General features: G+C 35.7%; 1 protein-coding gene across 1 annotated transcript in view; it reads left to right on the top strand.

The window, feature by feature from the left end:
- The window catches only part of LOC115220968 (coatomer subunit alpha-like), a 116,313-nt gene that overhangs the window by 81,890 nt on the left and 17,755 nt on the right, over nucleotides 1–16,668 (top strand). The window contains 6 exon segments of the mRNA XM_029791178.2: nucleotides 8,407–8,482; nucleotides 8,961–9,043; nucleotides 11,158–11,297; nucleotides 14,129–14,214; nucleotides 15,108–15,246; nucleotides 15,923–16,085. Of these exon segments, the coding sequence (XP_029647038.2) occupies nucleotides 8,407–8,482; nucleotides 8,961–9,043; nucleotides 11,158–11,297; nucleotides 14,129–14,214; nucleotides 15,108–15,246; nucleotides 15,923–16,085 (687 nt within the window).

Below are 16,668 nucleotides of genomic sequence, written 5' to 3'. Positions count from 1 at the left end.
GAATGGGTGTATAGTATTGAGAGAGAGGTAACTTTATGCCAGGTGATATGAATTTATATATTATAATATGTATTATTAACATCTCTACATTGGGAATTGCTGGCAGTAATTTGATCATTGATAAATTAAAACATCCTAACCAATCTGCATTGCCTTAATTTGCAATTATTATCTTATCTTATAGTTTAGATATTTAAAAGAATAGTTTCTTTTCTCTTTTAACCCTTTCATTACCAACCAGGCTGAAACCGGCTCTGGCTCTGAGTACAAATGACTTGTTTTCATAAGTTTTGAATTAAAATCTTCCACCAAACCTTAGTCACAATTTATGTTCCTAACACTAGCTGAATGATAACCAAGTTATTTTAATAAATTCTTTGTTATATTTAAAGTAATTAAAAGAAACACAGAGCATCTCAAAATAAATACAGTAACGAAAGGGTTAAATGCTTCCCAAAATTATTACTCTTGAATTCTCAAACTCATATTTTAAAATAACTATTCTAGAAAACATATTGCCTAGATGTATTGTCAATTAGGTTTAATTATCCAAATTTTCACATTTTGCTACACACTGATCTTCTTAAACAAGTAGTCCTCTGGTTTTTGGACCAGTTGTTGTTTCGTAATCTCAAGACTTATCAAGCAGTTCTTGGGCACCTCTTAAGTAATTGGTCCCACGACAAGATGTGACTCACAGATCTATTGTTCCTTATATACCACACCTCCACCTAACTGAAGGCTAAAGTTCACACTCTCACATACATTGGTTTATCTTATGAGGTGCAATGTGAAAGTCTTCCTATCTTGTGATCTCTTCACTGTCCAGTCTATCTCTGTAAACATGTCATTTAGCTCCAAATTAACTCAGATTGAGTAGGCCTATGAGCATAGGCATTCTTGTCATGACCATCAAGACTTTTGTTAAGTAAAGTGTACCTCAACTATAATATCTATTTTTTAAAGACAGTGGTTGTGATCTGAGGGAAGTTTAGTTGCTATGTCTAGGTGTTTGAGCGACCCTGTAGAAGCTCCTTCCTTGACTTGATACATCTAGAGACTCTGTCAGTTTGCGATATTTGTTGTTTTATTGCACTTATCGTTTGTGGTGTGTATTGAACCATAGAGTTTGGAGCTAACAAAACTATTGTTGTTTCTGCTTTTATGTGTGTGTTTTGATGGGGACACTTCTTGTTCTATGGAGTTATCACTCTATGAGGTGATAGATATCCAGTACATATCTATCAGGTTTTATTCATTCCCAGTTACTTCTTTTCATATTTAGTGCTCTGTAGTTGTTGAATGTCGTAATATTGGCAGTGGGATGTGGAGGCGTATGACTTCGTGGTTAGGGTGTTGGACTTACAAGATTGTGGTTTCGATTCCTAGGCCGGGTGATGCTTTATATTCTTGATTCCTGGACAGGGTGATGTTTTGTGTTTTTGATTCCTGGACAGGGTGATGCTTTGTGTTTCATCCATTTTTGCATTCTGAGTTCAAATTCTGCCAAGGTTGACTTTGCCTTTTATCTTTCCAGGGTTGATAAAATGAGTACCAGTTGAGTAGTAGGGTCAATGTAATTGGGAAACAAATTCCTTAACCTCACCGCCATACCTGTCAATTACGTCTTTAAGTTAATTACTTAAACTGCAATTTTAATTTATTTTTGTAGTTTTCTTTGTAATTAAACGTTGATCTTGTATAACTAAAATCTGTCTTTTAGACAAGTTTTTGATTCAGTATTGATCTTCATATTGGTCCAATTCCTCTCTGTACAATCTTGTAGAATACCAATCATAAAGAAGCTTTTCTCTCCGGAATCTTTTGGAAAGTTATTTCATTCTTTTATCTTTTAACTTATTTCTTATTCAAGCATTCAACCTCAGTGTATATAGTTTCTTGTGTTTACTTCATTGGTTTCTTAACAGGAAATTCTTGTATTTTTCTGTGTTCCATTTTTGTATCTGTCTCTCTATGCTTGGTTCTAAGTATTTTTTTTAGACATTTATAAATACTTAGTAATGATTTTTCAACTTTTTTCTCATGTATATTAAATACCTCTTTCTGATGTTTTTAAATCTTATTTTTCTAAACCCCTGTTGAGTCCCATCTTGATATTTTCCCATTTTATTCAGTCTGTTTCTGCTGGGAATTGGCCATCCTGATGCTTTACTCGACGGATCTTTCACAGAATATTTTAATAGTTATTTCAAAATTTTATCTTATTAGTGTTTGTATTCTCTCTGCTGTAGTATCTTTTTTTTTTTTATATATAAATTTATTAGTTAAACCTTAAGCCTTTTGTTGCTCCGTCTGGCACCTGTGCAGGTGGCACGTAAAAAGCATCCACTACACTCACGGAGTGGTTGGCGTTAGGAAGGGCATCCAGCCGTAGAAACTATGCCAGATCAGACTGATGCAGCCTTCTGGCTTCACAGACCCCAGTTGAACCGTCCAACCCATGCCAGCATGGAAAGCGGACGCTAAATGATGATGATGATGATGATATCTATGGAAATATTCTGCCTTTGTTTCAATTAATTTTGAAACAATGAAAAAATTAGTAAAATCGCTCCTGATGATACACTGATATGCAGAAATCCCTGAAATATCCAAATTGATTAAAAGTTGAATGGTGTTATACAGTGAGTATCAAGTTTGACTCTAGTCTGTCTGGGTGGCAGCAAGCTTCTCTCTATTTTGTGGTTGAGTGGTTAGTGTTAGGGAAATAATTCAGCTGTTGGATTATGTTGACCATAAATAAACGTGCAAATCATTAAAATAATATTCGTGCACACATCAAGAAATGGATGTAAAACAATTAAAATAATATATTATTAATACTAAATGGACAAGACAATAGTAGATACTGTGTTTGGTTTGAGTCTCTATCTCTGCTTTTAATTGATTTTTTTATTATTACACTACAGAGTTACAAAGTAATTAGTTAGGAATACAGTCAACTGAATAATCCTTAGTTTATGACTGGTGTCTACTTAAAATAAGTTGCCTTCAGCTGGATTTGGTGTCAGAATGTGTAAGAACTGAAATACTAAATTATCATTCATTTTGCTAATATTTCTGTCAGTCTGTTATGGTGAAGCTGGAAAATAGCATTAATATAGACTTTGTGATACAAAATGACTGAGAAATTTCTCAATAACCTTTATGTTTCTTATCATAATTTAAAGAAGGAATATTGTTTGTATGGTAATCTTTGCTTAAAATAGAAGGGAAAAAAGACCCCAAATCAAATGGTAGTTTGACAAGAAATTTTCTAATTTGAGGAATTCAAAGAGAATTTGAAGAATACTTTGAATCTATATAATAATCTTTTAGTCAATGATTTACATAATTTTTATGAATTTTTACTAAAAATCTCTCCTGCAATATAATTTACACCAATTTGATTTGAGCCTGTAAAATAGCACTTGATAATTTAATCAAAATGCACGAGATAATTTTTTCTAAACATTGTTAAACATCTTTTGTGAGCTAAGCATGATTTAATGCCTTTATAAGACTTATATGTTCCTTCTCAAAAATAATACCACCAGCTGATGGTTTTAATGACTAAAAATCTAAATCAAAATATGATTTTTATTTGCATGAATTTAAAATGAACTAATTCCCAACTATTTTGTGATCAATTTTAAAACTGTATTTATTTTATGTACATCAATTAAAAGCAGTATTTACAAAGATCATCTTTAATATCTACATAGATTTTATTTGAGGCAGTTTTTCTTTCAAACACATTATACTGAAGGCAAAACTGTGTACAAGTTTAGTTTTTTTGTTTTGGAAATTGAAGAATGTTTTTCATATTTCTCAATTATTCCATTATTGGAATATTGTTTGGAATATTAATACTCCTTAATATTAGTATTCAAAAACTTCCTCAACATCATTATCAGAATGAAATGGTAATAGTGGTGTATCATTGTTGCATTTTGCATTAAGCAACAAAGGATCATGGAAGTAATGTTGCAACTGATAAAATCATCATAACAGGAATAAGTGTTGTTTAATAATAATCAATTAGTAACTTTTATAGTTTATCTTGTTCTTGTGAATTAAATTTTGGTTTGTACTTCACTGTTAGTCAGGCTTCCATAACTAGTCTCATAGTTGTGGAATATTATGGTCGATGGTATTGCTAGCAATTCATGTTTTTCTATCTAGTTTTGTTATGTGTACTGTATCTTCTATCAAATGTTGCAAATGGCCAACTGACGAGAAAGTATTGTATTTATGTGTCTGATGCAGATGTCTTCACTGGAATTTGTATGTCAACATTGGTTGTCTGAAGTACATTCTGTGGTTTGCAAGGTTGTCGTTTCACATTGATATGGAGGTTTATATATATATATGTGTGTGTGGAGGCGCAATGGCCCAGTGGTTAGGGCAGCGGTTTTGATTCCCAGACCGGGCATTGTGAGTGTTTATTGAATGAAAACCCCTAAAAGCTCCATGATGCTCTGGCAGGGGGTGGTGGCAATCCCTGCTGTACTCTTTTGCCACAACTTTCTCTCACTCTTTCTTCTGTTGGCCTGCTCCCTTAGACAGCGGAGTGGCATCATTTGAAGGCTAAAACAATGCGAAGCGCATTGTGACCAGTGATGTGTAGCAACATCTGATAGCCTGGTTGGTCACGTGATCACATGATATGTATATGTATATATATATATATATATATATATACACACACACACACACCACACACACACACACACACACATATTCATATTTCCTATTTCCATGTAGTCTTTCAATCAGCAAAAAAATTGGTATAAACCCTATTACTTGTCTTGAACATTTTCCCCCCTTTCATTTGTATATTAAACTGCATATATTCTCTATACACTGTGAACCGAATATAAGGGAGCAAAACTAAAAAATATTAAGCATTTTGACCAACGCTTTTTTACGTTTATTATTTCCTGTACAATGAAGTAGTTTACATATTTGTATGTGACATTTCCATTCTCAGTCTTATGTCAGCTCAATACTGGAAGTTCAGATATTTTGTGTCGTTCAACATCTCCTTGAACAATAATCTCCTACACCTCCATTGACTTAACATTAGTCCATAATTCTTCATTAATACAGTTCCTTGTTTGGTCAATCAGCTTTAAGCTGTGTCACTATATGTGTGGCCTCAAACATAACTTCTGTGATGTCATTATCTCTGCTGTACTTTCCTGTTGCCTTCTCCAAGTGGGTATGAAGTCTGGTGATGGTTGGGGTGGATGGTCATAATATTCATGTCTTTTCTGAAACACCATTAATGGAGTGAAATAAAGTAGATTACTGAAAGGAAATTTGGTAACTTATTATATCACATCTGATGGTTGCAGTTTCTAGAACTATCAGACGTGTTGACATTCAACTTTTTTCCCCTCTGGGGTTTATATGTATTCCTACAAAAATATATTTGTTACTTATCAAAAGGGTTTGTCATTGTTGGCATTGTCATATTGGGAGCAGTAATTGTAGATGAAATACCATATTTTTGTATCATATATTATATTTTGGTTTTGTTTTATGTAACATACATTGCATTTCTTTATACCTTGGACAAAACACTTTTCTTACCCGGCCGCAGTTTCCCTTCAGGCTTCCAATTTTTCCTGGGCTTAATTATAAAGGAATATTATTGTAAACCGGCTTTGGGGCTGAATTTGTCTTCCATTATTCTAAAGCAGTGCTTCTCAATACTTTTGATTCTCTGATATACTGGACATCTAGTAAAAAAAAAAAGAAAAAAACTGGCCCAATATGTATGAAAACTTAAAAAAAAAAATTAAGTCTTTAAATTTAGCAAATTATCAGAATGTATTTTCATTTTATTAAACATACTTTTTGTTATTATTAACTATAGCATATTTTTCAAGACACATAAGCGTTAAGCGTGAATTTTCTAAGGCCCTGTATCATATTTTTAAATATGTACAGTTCATTATTTGAGAATCACTGCTCTAGAGTTGATATTAAATAGCAGACATGTATTGACTTTGGTTCGTTTGATCTGCAGAAGAACTTCAAATTTGTGTTCTTGAGCTCATGTTTTTTTTTCTTTTTTCCTTTCTTGTAAGGTTGTGAAACTTCAGAGTAACCAACCATGTACTTTCTTTTTTGATATTTGATATTTCTAAGTTCAAATTTCTCTGTCACCTTTCATCCATCTCTCCAGTGTTAATTGAAAAATTACTGATTACATATCTGACAAGTTGTAGTGCACTTCTATTATTATTATTAAGGCGGTAACCTGGCAGGATTGTTAGCACGCCAGGCAAAATGCATAACGCCATTTCATCCGTCTTTATGTTCCGAGTTCAAATTCTGCCATGGTCAACTTTGCCTTTCATCCTTTTAGGGTCAATAAAATAAGTACCAGTTGAACACTGGGGTTGATGTAATCCACTTACCCCTTCCCCGAAATTGCTGGCCTTGTGCCAAAATTTGAAATCATCCTTGTTATTAATGTTGTTATTATTATTATATCATTGTCTAATCAGTTAGCTTTAAGTTAAACTTGCATTTCCTTATCTTTTATCTTACACTAGCACTATGACCTGCCAACGCCGGGTCATAGTGCTAGTGCATGCATATACAGCTGAGTGCGTGCGCACATACACGCGAGTACTGTCCGAATCTCCGACCAATCACATACAGCTAGCTAGCATTCAATTGGCGTATCAAGTTTCGGGCATTTTGATTGGGTTTTGGATAGAAAATTCACAAAAAAGTCATTTCTATTGATTTTTTTAATGGCTTTGCAGGCTGACTGGGGAAATGTAAAGATGTGCGTGACCACTCTTGGACGGTTTTGAATGGCCATAGAAAGTGCGAGCTCTCTAACTGAAAAATTGTGGATTTGTATAAAGGACACACAAGCAGACATTTTGGCGTTTATATATATAGAGATTTGTTTCAGTCACTGGAATATGGCCATGCTGGGGCATTGCCTTGAACTGTTTTAGTTTAAACAGATCAATCCCAGTACTTATTCTAAAGTACTTATTCTAAAGCTTATTCTAAAGTACTTATTCTAAAGCCTGGTACTTATTCCATTGATCTCTATTGCCAGTCTGCTAGGTTACAGGGCTGCAAAAACAAACCAAGACCAGTGGTGGTGATGAGGCAAGCACACATTGGGCTTTCACATAGTTTCTACCTACTGAATTCATCACAAAGCATTAATGAGCCCAGTACTATAGCTGGAGATATTTATAAAAGTGCTGCGCTGTGGGACTGAACCCAAATCTACGTCTTTGCAAAGCAAGCTTCTTAACTACCCAGCCATGCCTGTCTATCATAAAATAAAGCAAATTTTGTAACATAATAAAAGATTGCTATTATTTAACCTTAGATCAGCTCTGCTAGAGTGAATATATGATCAACACTATTCCTGCTTTGACCATCTTGTATTTTTTGCTTTAGATTTTTGTGTATATACAATTACAGGCTTAGTGTATTTACAAATACATTACCCAATGTGTCCTTTCTTTTTAAAAATGGTTGGGTGTGATTTGAATGGGATTTAGCTGCTATCATCAGCAGGCAAGCAACCTTGTTAGAAGCTCTCTCCCATCATCTTAAAATAAGGGTTTGTTAGAGGATACATGTTTTTTTTTGAAATGATTTAATAACTTAATATTTCTGCAAATAGATTTTTATAAATTTTTAGAGCAATTATAAAAAGTGATTAAGCTTGAACAGAACAGGTAAAAATTTTAGTTTTTCAGGTAAACGTAATGAAATTATTCCAACAACAGTAACAAATCTATTTTATCTGAAATATTTGATGTATAAGAATTTATATGATTTTGTTGTAGTTCAGGAGGGTCATTATGCCAATAATAAACACATACACTGGTTCTATATCACTTCTATTATAATTAGTTAATTTGTTTACATTTAACCAATTAATTCAGCTACTGTTTGATAACTCATTAGCTTCAGATCAGCTGAAGTTGACCTAGGGTAGAAAAGGCATATCATTGATGAGATCGTGAACAATAGTGAAAAGATTTGACAAGCCTGGCTGATTAATTGATTGACCAAATGACTAATCAAACAATTGATTAGTTAATTGGTTAAATAGTTAGGCAATTGACTATTAATAATAATAATAATAATAAAAGTGAAACAGAACCAGTGTGTGTTCATTATTAGCATAATGACCCTCCTAAGATACAACATAATTTGTTTCAACGCAAATTCACATCAAGAACTTTGCAAACGAAGAATTTATGTGATGTTTCTAGAAATCTTATTGATTTTTATTCTTTGGTACTTTCAAACATTTAGTTCATGTGTTTGTGTGGAATTTTCGCCTTTCTTTTATTAATGTTTTTTTCTTTCTTTTAATGCTATGGATATTTTTATTCTCTTTTTCAGAGGACCAGTAATGTTGACAATAGTACATATGATCTATACGGCATTCCAAAAAATTCTGATTCACAAAATCCTGATGGTAATTTCAAATTTGAACTCTTTTTAATAATTAATTTTACTCATCATCATTGTCATCATTCAGGGCTGATAAAATATGTACCAGTCACATACTGGAGTTGATGTAATCAACTTGTCTTTTCCCTGCAAAATTGCTGGCCTTGTGCCAAAATTTGAAACCATTATCATTATTATTTGCATTTATATATTATTCTTTTATACTGACAAAGTTGTTTGAATATCTACCTAATGGATGAAGTTTTCATAAGCAGCAATGTGAACACCATATAATTTGGATCTCCTTGACTAACAATAAAGTCCTACCATAGTTACACATTAACCTTTGTTATAGATATATTCAGTTAGGAAACATTCTGAAAATGACTCCATCCAGCAGTCTCAGGTCAAATAATGAATTATTGATTAGCAGTTTTTTTTAAAAATTCCTCTTAAAATACAATATTTTGATCTAACTTGATGTTTTGTCTTATTTCTTTTAGCTCCTGAAGGAAAAAGGTCTTCTGGCCTTACTGCTGTATGGGTTGCCCGCAACCGCTTTGCTGTGCTCGATAGAACACACTTAGTAAGTACACAGGTTTTTGTTGATTTTCTTTTTGGATAGGGAGAAGGCCAGGGAGCAGGAGTAAAGATCTAGACTATGGAATCATCTCTCTACATTCCTGGTATCTATCAGTTAAACTCTGAGTAAGGAAAGACAAAGACTAAATTGGTGGGAGTCATCATCATTTAACGTCCATTCTCCATGCTAGCATGGGTTGGACGGTTCGACCGGGGAACTGGGAAGCCAGAAGGCTGCACCAGGCTCCAGTCTGATCTGGCAGTGTTTCTACAGCTGGATGCCCTTTCTAACGCCAACCACTCCGTGAGTGTAGCGGGTGCTTTTTACGTGCCAGGCGAGGCTGGCAACGGCCACGATCAGATTGGTGCTTTTTACGTGCCACCGGCACGGAAGCCAGTCAAGGCGGCGCTGGCATCGGCCATGAATATAAAGGATTTGTGTTGGATTGAATTGCCTGTGTTTAGTCCATAGCAGAACAAAGGCCTCAGCATGTTGTCTCCACCAACCATAGCCTGATATGGAGACCATGAATTTAAGCTTGAGATCATACTGGTTTGATGAGCTACTCTGCCACACAGGCTCGACATGGCTTGGCAGAGGGATGCAGTTTTTATGTTCATACCCAGGAGTAGTTAAGTCAATTGCATTGACTGACTCCATTGCTCCACTGGTATTTATTTTATTGACTTCAGAAAGACGAAAGACAAAGTTGATCAAGAATATAAAGAAATGGTTGCTTCACTGGCACATGTAAAAAGATTTGAGTGAGGTCATTGCCAGTACCACCTGACTGGCCCCCATGCCAGTGGCACGTAAAAAGCACTCACTACACTCTCGGAGTGGTTGGCGTTAGGAAGGGCATCCAGCTGTAGAAACTCTGCCAGATCAAGATTGGAGCCTGGTGCAGCCATCTGGTTCGCCAGCCCTCAAAGTCGTCCAACCCATGCTTGCATGGAAAGCAGATGTTAAACGATGATGATGCTGATCTTGCCTTCCTCATCGACTTACACATAGTTTCCATTCTTTTCTGCTATTTTCAATTCACTTCTGGAAGAAGCCTCACTGTGCTGTTGCTGGTTTATCGATGTTGGTTGTAGGCCCATCTGTTGACACTGGCCAGTTGTGCGTTGGACATTGTGTTCCTGTGGTAGCATGATTAACCCTGGACATCGACAACACTGCAGCTGAATTTGAACTCTGAATGCACCGAGTCACAAAGCCTTGCTACCAACTCCATTAATTCACCACATTGGACTGATTCTTTATTTATCAACCCCCCAAAACAACGTAAGACAAGCTAGACTTCAGTGGGATTTGAACACAGACTACAGGTGCAGGTATGGCGGTGTAGTTAAGAAGCTTACTTTGCAACCATGGAGTCTTGGGTTCAGTCCCACTGCTCAGCACTCTTGGATAAGAGTCTTCAACTGTAGCCTTGGGCTGACCAAAACCTTATGAGCAGATTTGGTAGATGGAAAGTGAAAGAAGCTCATTATATATCATCATCATCAGTTAACATCTGTTTTCCATTTTGGCATGGGTTGGATGGTTTGACAGGAGCTGGCAAGGCCAGGGGCCACATGTGTGCATGCACATGTATGTGTACATCTTTGTCTTGGCATCTCATGATGATTTTAAATCATCATCATCATTTAGCGTCCGCTTTCCATGCTAGCATGGGTTGGACGGTTCAACTGGGGTCTGTGAGGCCAGAAGGCGGCATCAGGCCCAGTCTGATCTGGCAGTGTTTCTACGGCTGGATGCCCTTCCTAACGCCAACCACTCCGTGAGTGTAGTGGGTGCTTTTTACGTGCCACCCGCACAGGTGCCAGACGGAGCTGGCAAACGGCCACGGACGGATGATCATGAAAAACATGTCTGGCCTTGGAAAAAATATTATTTGGTAATGGGAAGGATTTCCGACCATAAGGAATCCACCTCAACGAATTTTGTCTGACACATGCAGGCATGGAAAAATGGATGTTAATGATGATGAAGTAAACTGATATAACTTGTTTAAGGAAATTAAATAACAATCTGGGACATATCAAAGTAGACTAAGATAAACTTAATATTCTCAATATTTCCATTCTAATAACGATGTTTCTTGTTTTTAGGTTGTTATAAAGAATCTGAAGAATGAAATTACTAAAAAAATGCAAACTCCCAGCTGTAATGAAATATTCTATGCTGGAACTGGATGTCTTCTTCTCAAAGACAATGAAACCGTTACCTTATTTGATGTACAACAGAAGAGGTAGGATCTCTATTGTTACTCATCTCTGTCAGTTCTGCTCAAGTTCTTTTGATGTATTTCATCGTATCCTGCATTTTGTTATTTACTTCTGTATCAAATTAGCCAAGGCCAGCTTTTGTAGAATATGTCCGGCTTATATCATTACAAGCCATAAGTAGCTACACAATATTATCAGTTACTAGCAGTATCGCCCTGGGTTGCTTGGGTTTGTAAGGGAAATAACTATATAAGCATTTTTAGAGTTATAGCCAAAAAATGCATTAAAAATGGGAAAAAAAGGATGGTAAATTTTTTTTTAAATCGTTGACTCATTGTATACATTTTTAGAGAGTTATTTCCCTTATATAATAGCGAAAAAATGCATTAAAGTGGAAAAAAATGATGGTAAATTTTTTTTTAAATCGTAGACTCATCGTAGACGCGCGCTAATACCCAGAAGGGCTCGATATGAATCACGACTATAAGTTTGGTTAAACTGCACCACAATATGTGGGAGTAGTTAGGAATATAAATCGTAGGAGACAGACACACAACTTGACTTTTATATATAAAGATATATGTTGAGATAAGTAGAGTGGTGGGTGTGACTTAAGAGAATAAAATACTGCAAATGCTTTCTGTTCAGTTCATTTTTCTGTTACTGTATTTAATTAACGATTTTGGTAATGATATTGCTGGTACTTTTGAATTGTTTTTTCATGTCATGAATGGTAATCATATGCATCATCAGGTTTTTGTAAACGAAATGTAAAAGTTCTCAATATTTTGAGGATGTCAGGAACCTTTAGACTTGTTATGGATATGGCACCTCTATAGGACTATTGCCACGAAAAAATCCACAGTACACATTGTAAAGTGTTTGGTGTTAGGAAGGGTATCCAGCCATAAGTGGAGGCGCAATGGCCCAGCGGACTCGCGGTCATAGGATCGCAGTTTCGATTCCCAGACCGGGCATTATGAGTGTTTATTGAGCGAAAACACCTAAAGCTCCACGAGGCTCCGGCAGGGGATGGTGGTGATCTCTGCTGTACTCATTCACCACAACTTTCTCTCACTCTTACTTCCTGTTTCTGTTGTACCTGTATTTCAAGGGGCCGGCCTTGTCACTCTCTGTGTCACGCTGAATATCCCCGAGAACTACGTTAAGGGTACACGTGTCTGTGGAGTGCTCAGCCACTTACACGTTAATTTCATGAGCAGGCTGTTCCGTCGATTCGGATCAACCGGAACCCTCATCGTCATAACCGACGGAGTGCTTCCATCCAGCCATAAAAGGCAAGCCAAGAATGAAACTAGAATGAGATGTGGGCTCCTGACTCATCTAGATAAGCAGTGTGTGCCAACCCTGACTGGAACAACCTGTTCAACCTATGCCAACATGAAAAGTGGATATAAAATCTAAGATGATGATGATGATGTTATTCTCTTCTCAAACTAGTGTTAGTTATAAGCTGGTATTACTATCTGGATAATAGTATAATATGCATGCTTCTACCATGACTGCAACTATGGTACACAAATAGGGAGACAACACTTTGACACAAAGTCCATTAGAAGAGCAGTCATAGGGTGGTTATGTTCTTGTTTTATAACCTACTAGCAGTATCGCCCGGCGTTGCTTGGGTTTGTAAGGGAAATAACTATAAAGCATTTTTAGAGAGTTATAGCAAAAAATTGCGTTAAAATGGAAAAAAATTATGGTAAATTTTTTTTAAATCGTTGACTCATCGTAGACATTTTTAGTGAGTTACTTCCCTTTATTTAAAAAAATATGCCTTAAAATGGAAAAAAATGATGGTAAATTATTTTTAAAATCGTAGACTCATCGTAGACGCGCGCTAATACCCAGAAGGGCTCGATATGAATCACGACTATAAGATACCCGGTTTTGGTTAAACTGCATCGAAAAATGTGGGAGTAGTTAGGAATCTAAATCGTAGGAGACAGACACGCACACAACTTCACTTTTATATATAAAGATTACACAGCAAAGACTGAGTAGACGTGGTCAGCTTTAGTTAAAAAAAAGAAGAACTGAAATGCATAGCTAGTTGACTAAATTATCATGGGAACTCACATTTAGAATATACCTGATGGGAGTTTAAGTTACTGCTTCTCATAAGGAGAGGGTTGTGAAGATTGAAAAAAGGGGTTGAACAAATTACTATATTTAATACAATTAAATGGTTTGAAACATTTTGAACTTGTTCAAACATCTGTGTGAATAAAGAAGAATTTATGGATGCTTGCTCTGTTTTGTCTCTTTAATACAGAGTAGGGCTAGGATGTGGGTATTTCATTAATTTTTTTAAGGGAAAGTGAATTTGTCAGTTTGGGAACTGCTGGCTTAGGTTTTGACTGCTTTATCTCAATAAATCATTTCTAATTGTTAATTATTTTGCCACACTTCAAATTCTACAGCTTTGTCTGAGTACCTTATAACCACTATCTCTCTTGGCTGAGAGATACCTTTTATTGTTGCTTTCGTGTAGTTCTCCTCTAGAGTTAATTGATCATAATCCTGTCTGGGATAAAATCAATTTAAGAGATTAAATAAGCATATCTTAATATACTCTCGAGATTTTATTGTACATTTCATATAACACTTCAGCTCCACAACTTTAATCATATATTTTAAATATGAAGAATAACTTCATCTGCTTTACATAGGAATAGTTTACTCCCTCCCTGGATCAAATACTCTCCTCATACCCCCACCCCTTAGTAATGATATACTTTACAGGTTTAATTAAACTCCTGTTCAGTGAGTCATCTCTCCTTTCAGTTATTATATCATATTAAATCTCTTGTTCTTTCATTCCTTGTTTTAGGTCTCTGGCGTCTGTCAAAGTTCCCAAAGTTAAATATGTTGTCTGGTCCCAAGACATGACACATGTAGCACTGTTGAGTAAACACGGTAGGTTTGTAATGATTTCAACCTATTTCTTCTACTTATGTGTGTATTATGGTACTTTTAAATGATTTAAATTTACAGCTAACAAATTAAATCTGTATTTGCTTGAGCTTTCTCTTGATATTGATATTATAGGGTAATTATTGGACATAATGACTAGAATTCAGAATGAATTAAGTAGTGGAAGTTTGTTGAGGTGGGGTTCAAAGAGGGAATACAAAGGAGTGACAGAGAGAGAGAGAGGAGAAATGGAAAGACTAGAAAAGACGTCAACAAGAAACTATGGCATTACAACCAGCCAGGAACAGTCTTCGCTACATTTGCGGTACCTGCTAGAGGGAGTGTTTGTCCAGAATAGGACTACACAGCCACAGCAGGAAATGTATCAGGACATGAAATGTAAAAACCGGACTAGACTACTTTATGTGCAATTCCATTGTCTCCCGAGACAAAAAGGATGCCAACCAATGAACCCCCAAAATACTGCTGTAATTTTAAATGTCTACTTGTAACATAGCCTTTTAATCTTCATAGAGAATCTGTTATGTGGCATTAAATAAGATGTATGACTATTAAGAAGCACATTAACTCTCAGTTGAATTTAAGGAAAGGTGTTGACTTTATAAATTTTGCAATACAGTTAAGAACGAGGAAGCTTCTACATGGTCACTTGACAAGCTAAAAATAGCAACCAACTCTTCCTCAATTTGCACTCTGCTATCTTATATGAGAAAAAGCAACATTTGATAATGTAGTTCTAAATACTCTTAAAGTGATGGCTGATGAAGTTTCTAAATGTCAGCGAGTGAATAATGTGAAATATATAGCTATAAAAAAAATGCTTGAGTAATTATTTTTATATCAGAATTTATTTTTACTGATTTGTTTTGTTTCAGTTATTGCTATCTGCAGCCGTAAATTGGAAAATGTGTGCACTATTCATGAGAACATCCGTGTTAAGAGTGGAGCTTGGGAAGAAAGTGGTGTGTTCGTTTACACAACCAGCAATCATATTAAGTATGCTCTGACCAACGGGTAAGTTGCTCTATCATTCTATATAATAATGTGATATATAGGCGTACTATATATATATATATATATATATATGTCTATATATAATATGATGTATAATAATGTAATGTAAAGGCTCGGGAATGACTGTATGGCACTTTGCATAAGTGTCTTCTGTGGTGTCAGGCCAACTAAAACCTTGTGAGTGGATTTGGTAAAAGGAAACTGAAAGAAGCCCGTCATATGTAGTTAATCCAAACAAGAACAAAGAAAAAATACAACACGAGAATGTGGAACAAGTGTAGTGTTATTGGACGCTCAGGAAAGGAAAGAAAGACGGAGGGTTTAACGTTTTGAGCAGAGCTCTTCGTCAGAAGCATAGAAAAAGGAAAGGTTCAAGGAAGGGAAGACGGAGAAAGAAAATCGCCATATCTGTGTGTGTCTCTTTGTGTCTGTGTTTGTCCCACAATCATTGCTCAACAACCGGTGTTGGTGTGTTTAAGTCTCTATAACTTAGCAGTTCAGTAAAAGAGACCAATAGAATAAGTATCAGACTTTAAAAGTAAAAAAAAGATTCATTCATCTAAAAATTCAAGGCAGTGCCCTAGCATGGCCGCAGTCTAATGACTGAAACAAGTAAAAGATAAAAAGATTTGGATATTATGTTTATATTGGCTAAAGCTTCAAACTTTATTTTTAGGGATCATGGAATTATTCGCACCCTGGACCTACCCATTTACATAAGCCGTGTTAAAGGAAACAGTGTGTATTGTCTGGATCGTGAATGCAGACCAAGAATCCTGGGTATTGATCCAACTGAATTTAGATTTAAGATGGCATTGGTCAATCGCAAATATGAAGAGGTAGGTGCTTATTCTTGTTCAATATATTTCCCGCACAGAACTAGGATTAATGATGTTCTAGCCTCGATCATCCCGTCTTTCTTAATCTGAGGTTACGTTATCCAATCTGTCATGTCTTTACTTAAGCTGGTAGTGTGTGGCTTGGGGAACTGCCTGCTATTTCTAGCAAGATGAGTGACCATGTAGAGGCTCTCTTGTTGGCTCATGTTCATGTGGAGTTGTTTTGGAGGGAGTTGTTAGTGCTGTTATTTGTAGTTTCATTGATGAATCTACAGTTTTTGCTGTTCATGCTTGTGCTGTCTCTGGCAATACTAGCTTTGTGAGCTTAGTATCTAGACTATGATAGAATTACTCACGATATACAAAAGTCTAAATTTTAATCAATTCAGTGATTATTTATCATCATCATCCTTACTATTTAAGAGCCATGTTCCATGCTGGCATAGATTGGACAGATTGACAAGATCCAGTGGGCTCAAAGATTATATCATGCTCCAGTGTCTCTGCTTTGGCATGGTTTCTACTGCTGGATGTTTTTCCTAATGCCAAAGATGCCTGTTGTATATATCTTAATTGGATTATG

This window comes from Octopus sinensis, linkage group LG17 (assembly GCF_006345805.1).
Source record: "Octopus sinensis linkage group LG17, ASM634580v1, whole genome shotgun sequence".
NCBI lineage: Eukaryota > Metazoa > Mollusca > Cephalopoda > Octopoda > Octopodidae > Octopus > Octopus sinensis.
Note: the sequence above shows the minus strand (reverse complement) of the source record. Positions and strands in the feature narration are given on the sequence as shown.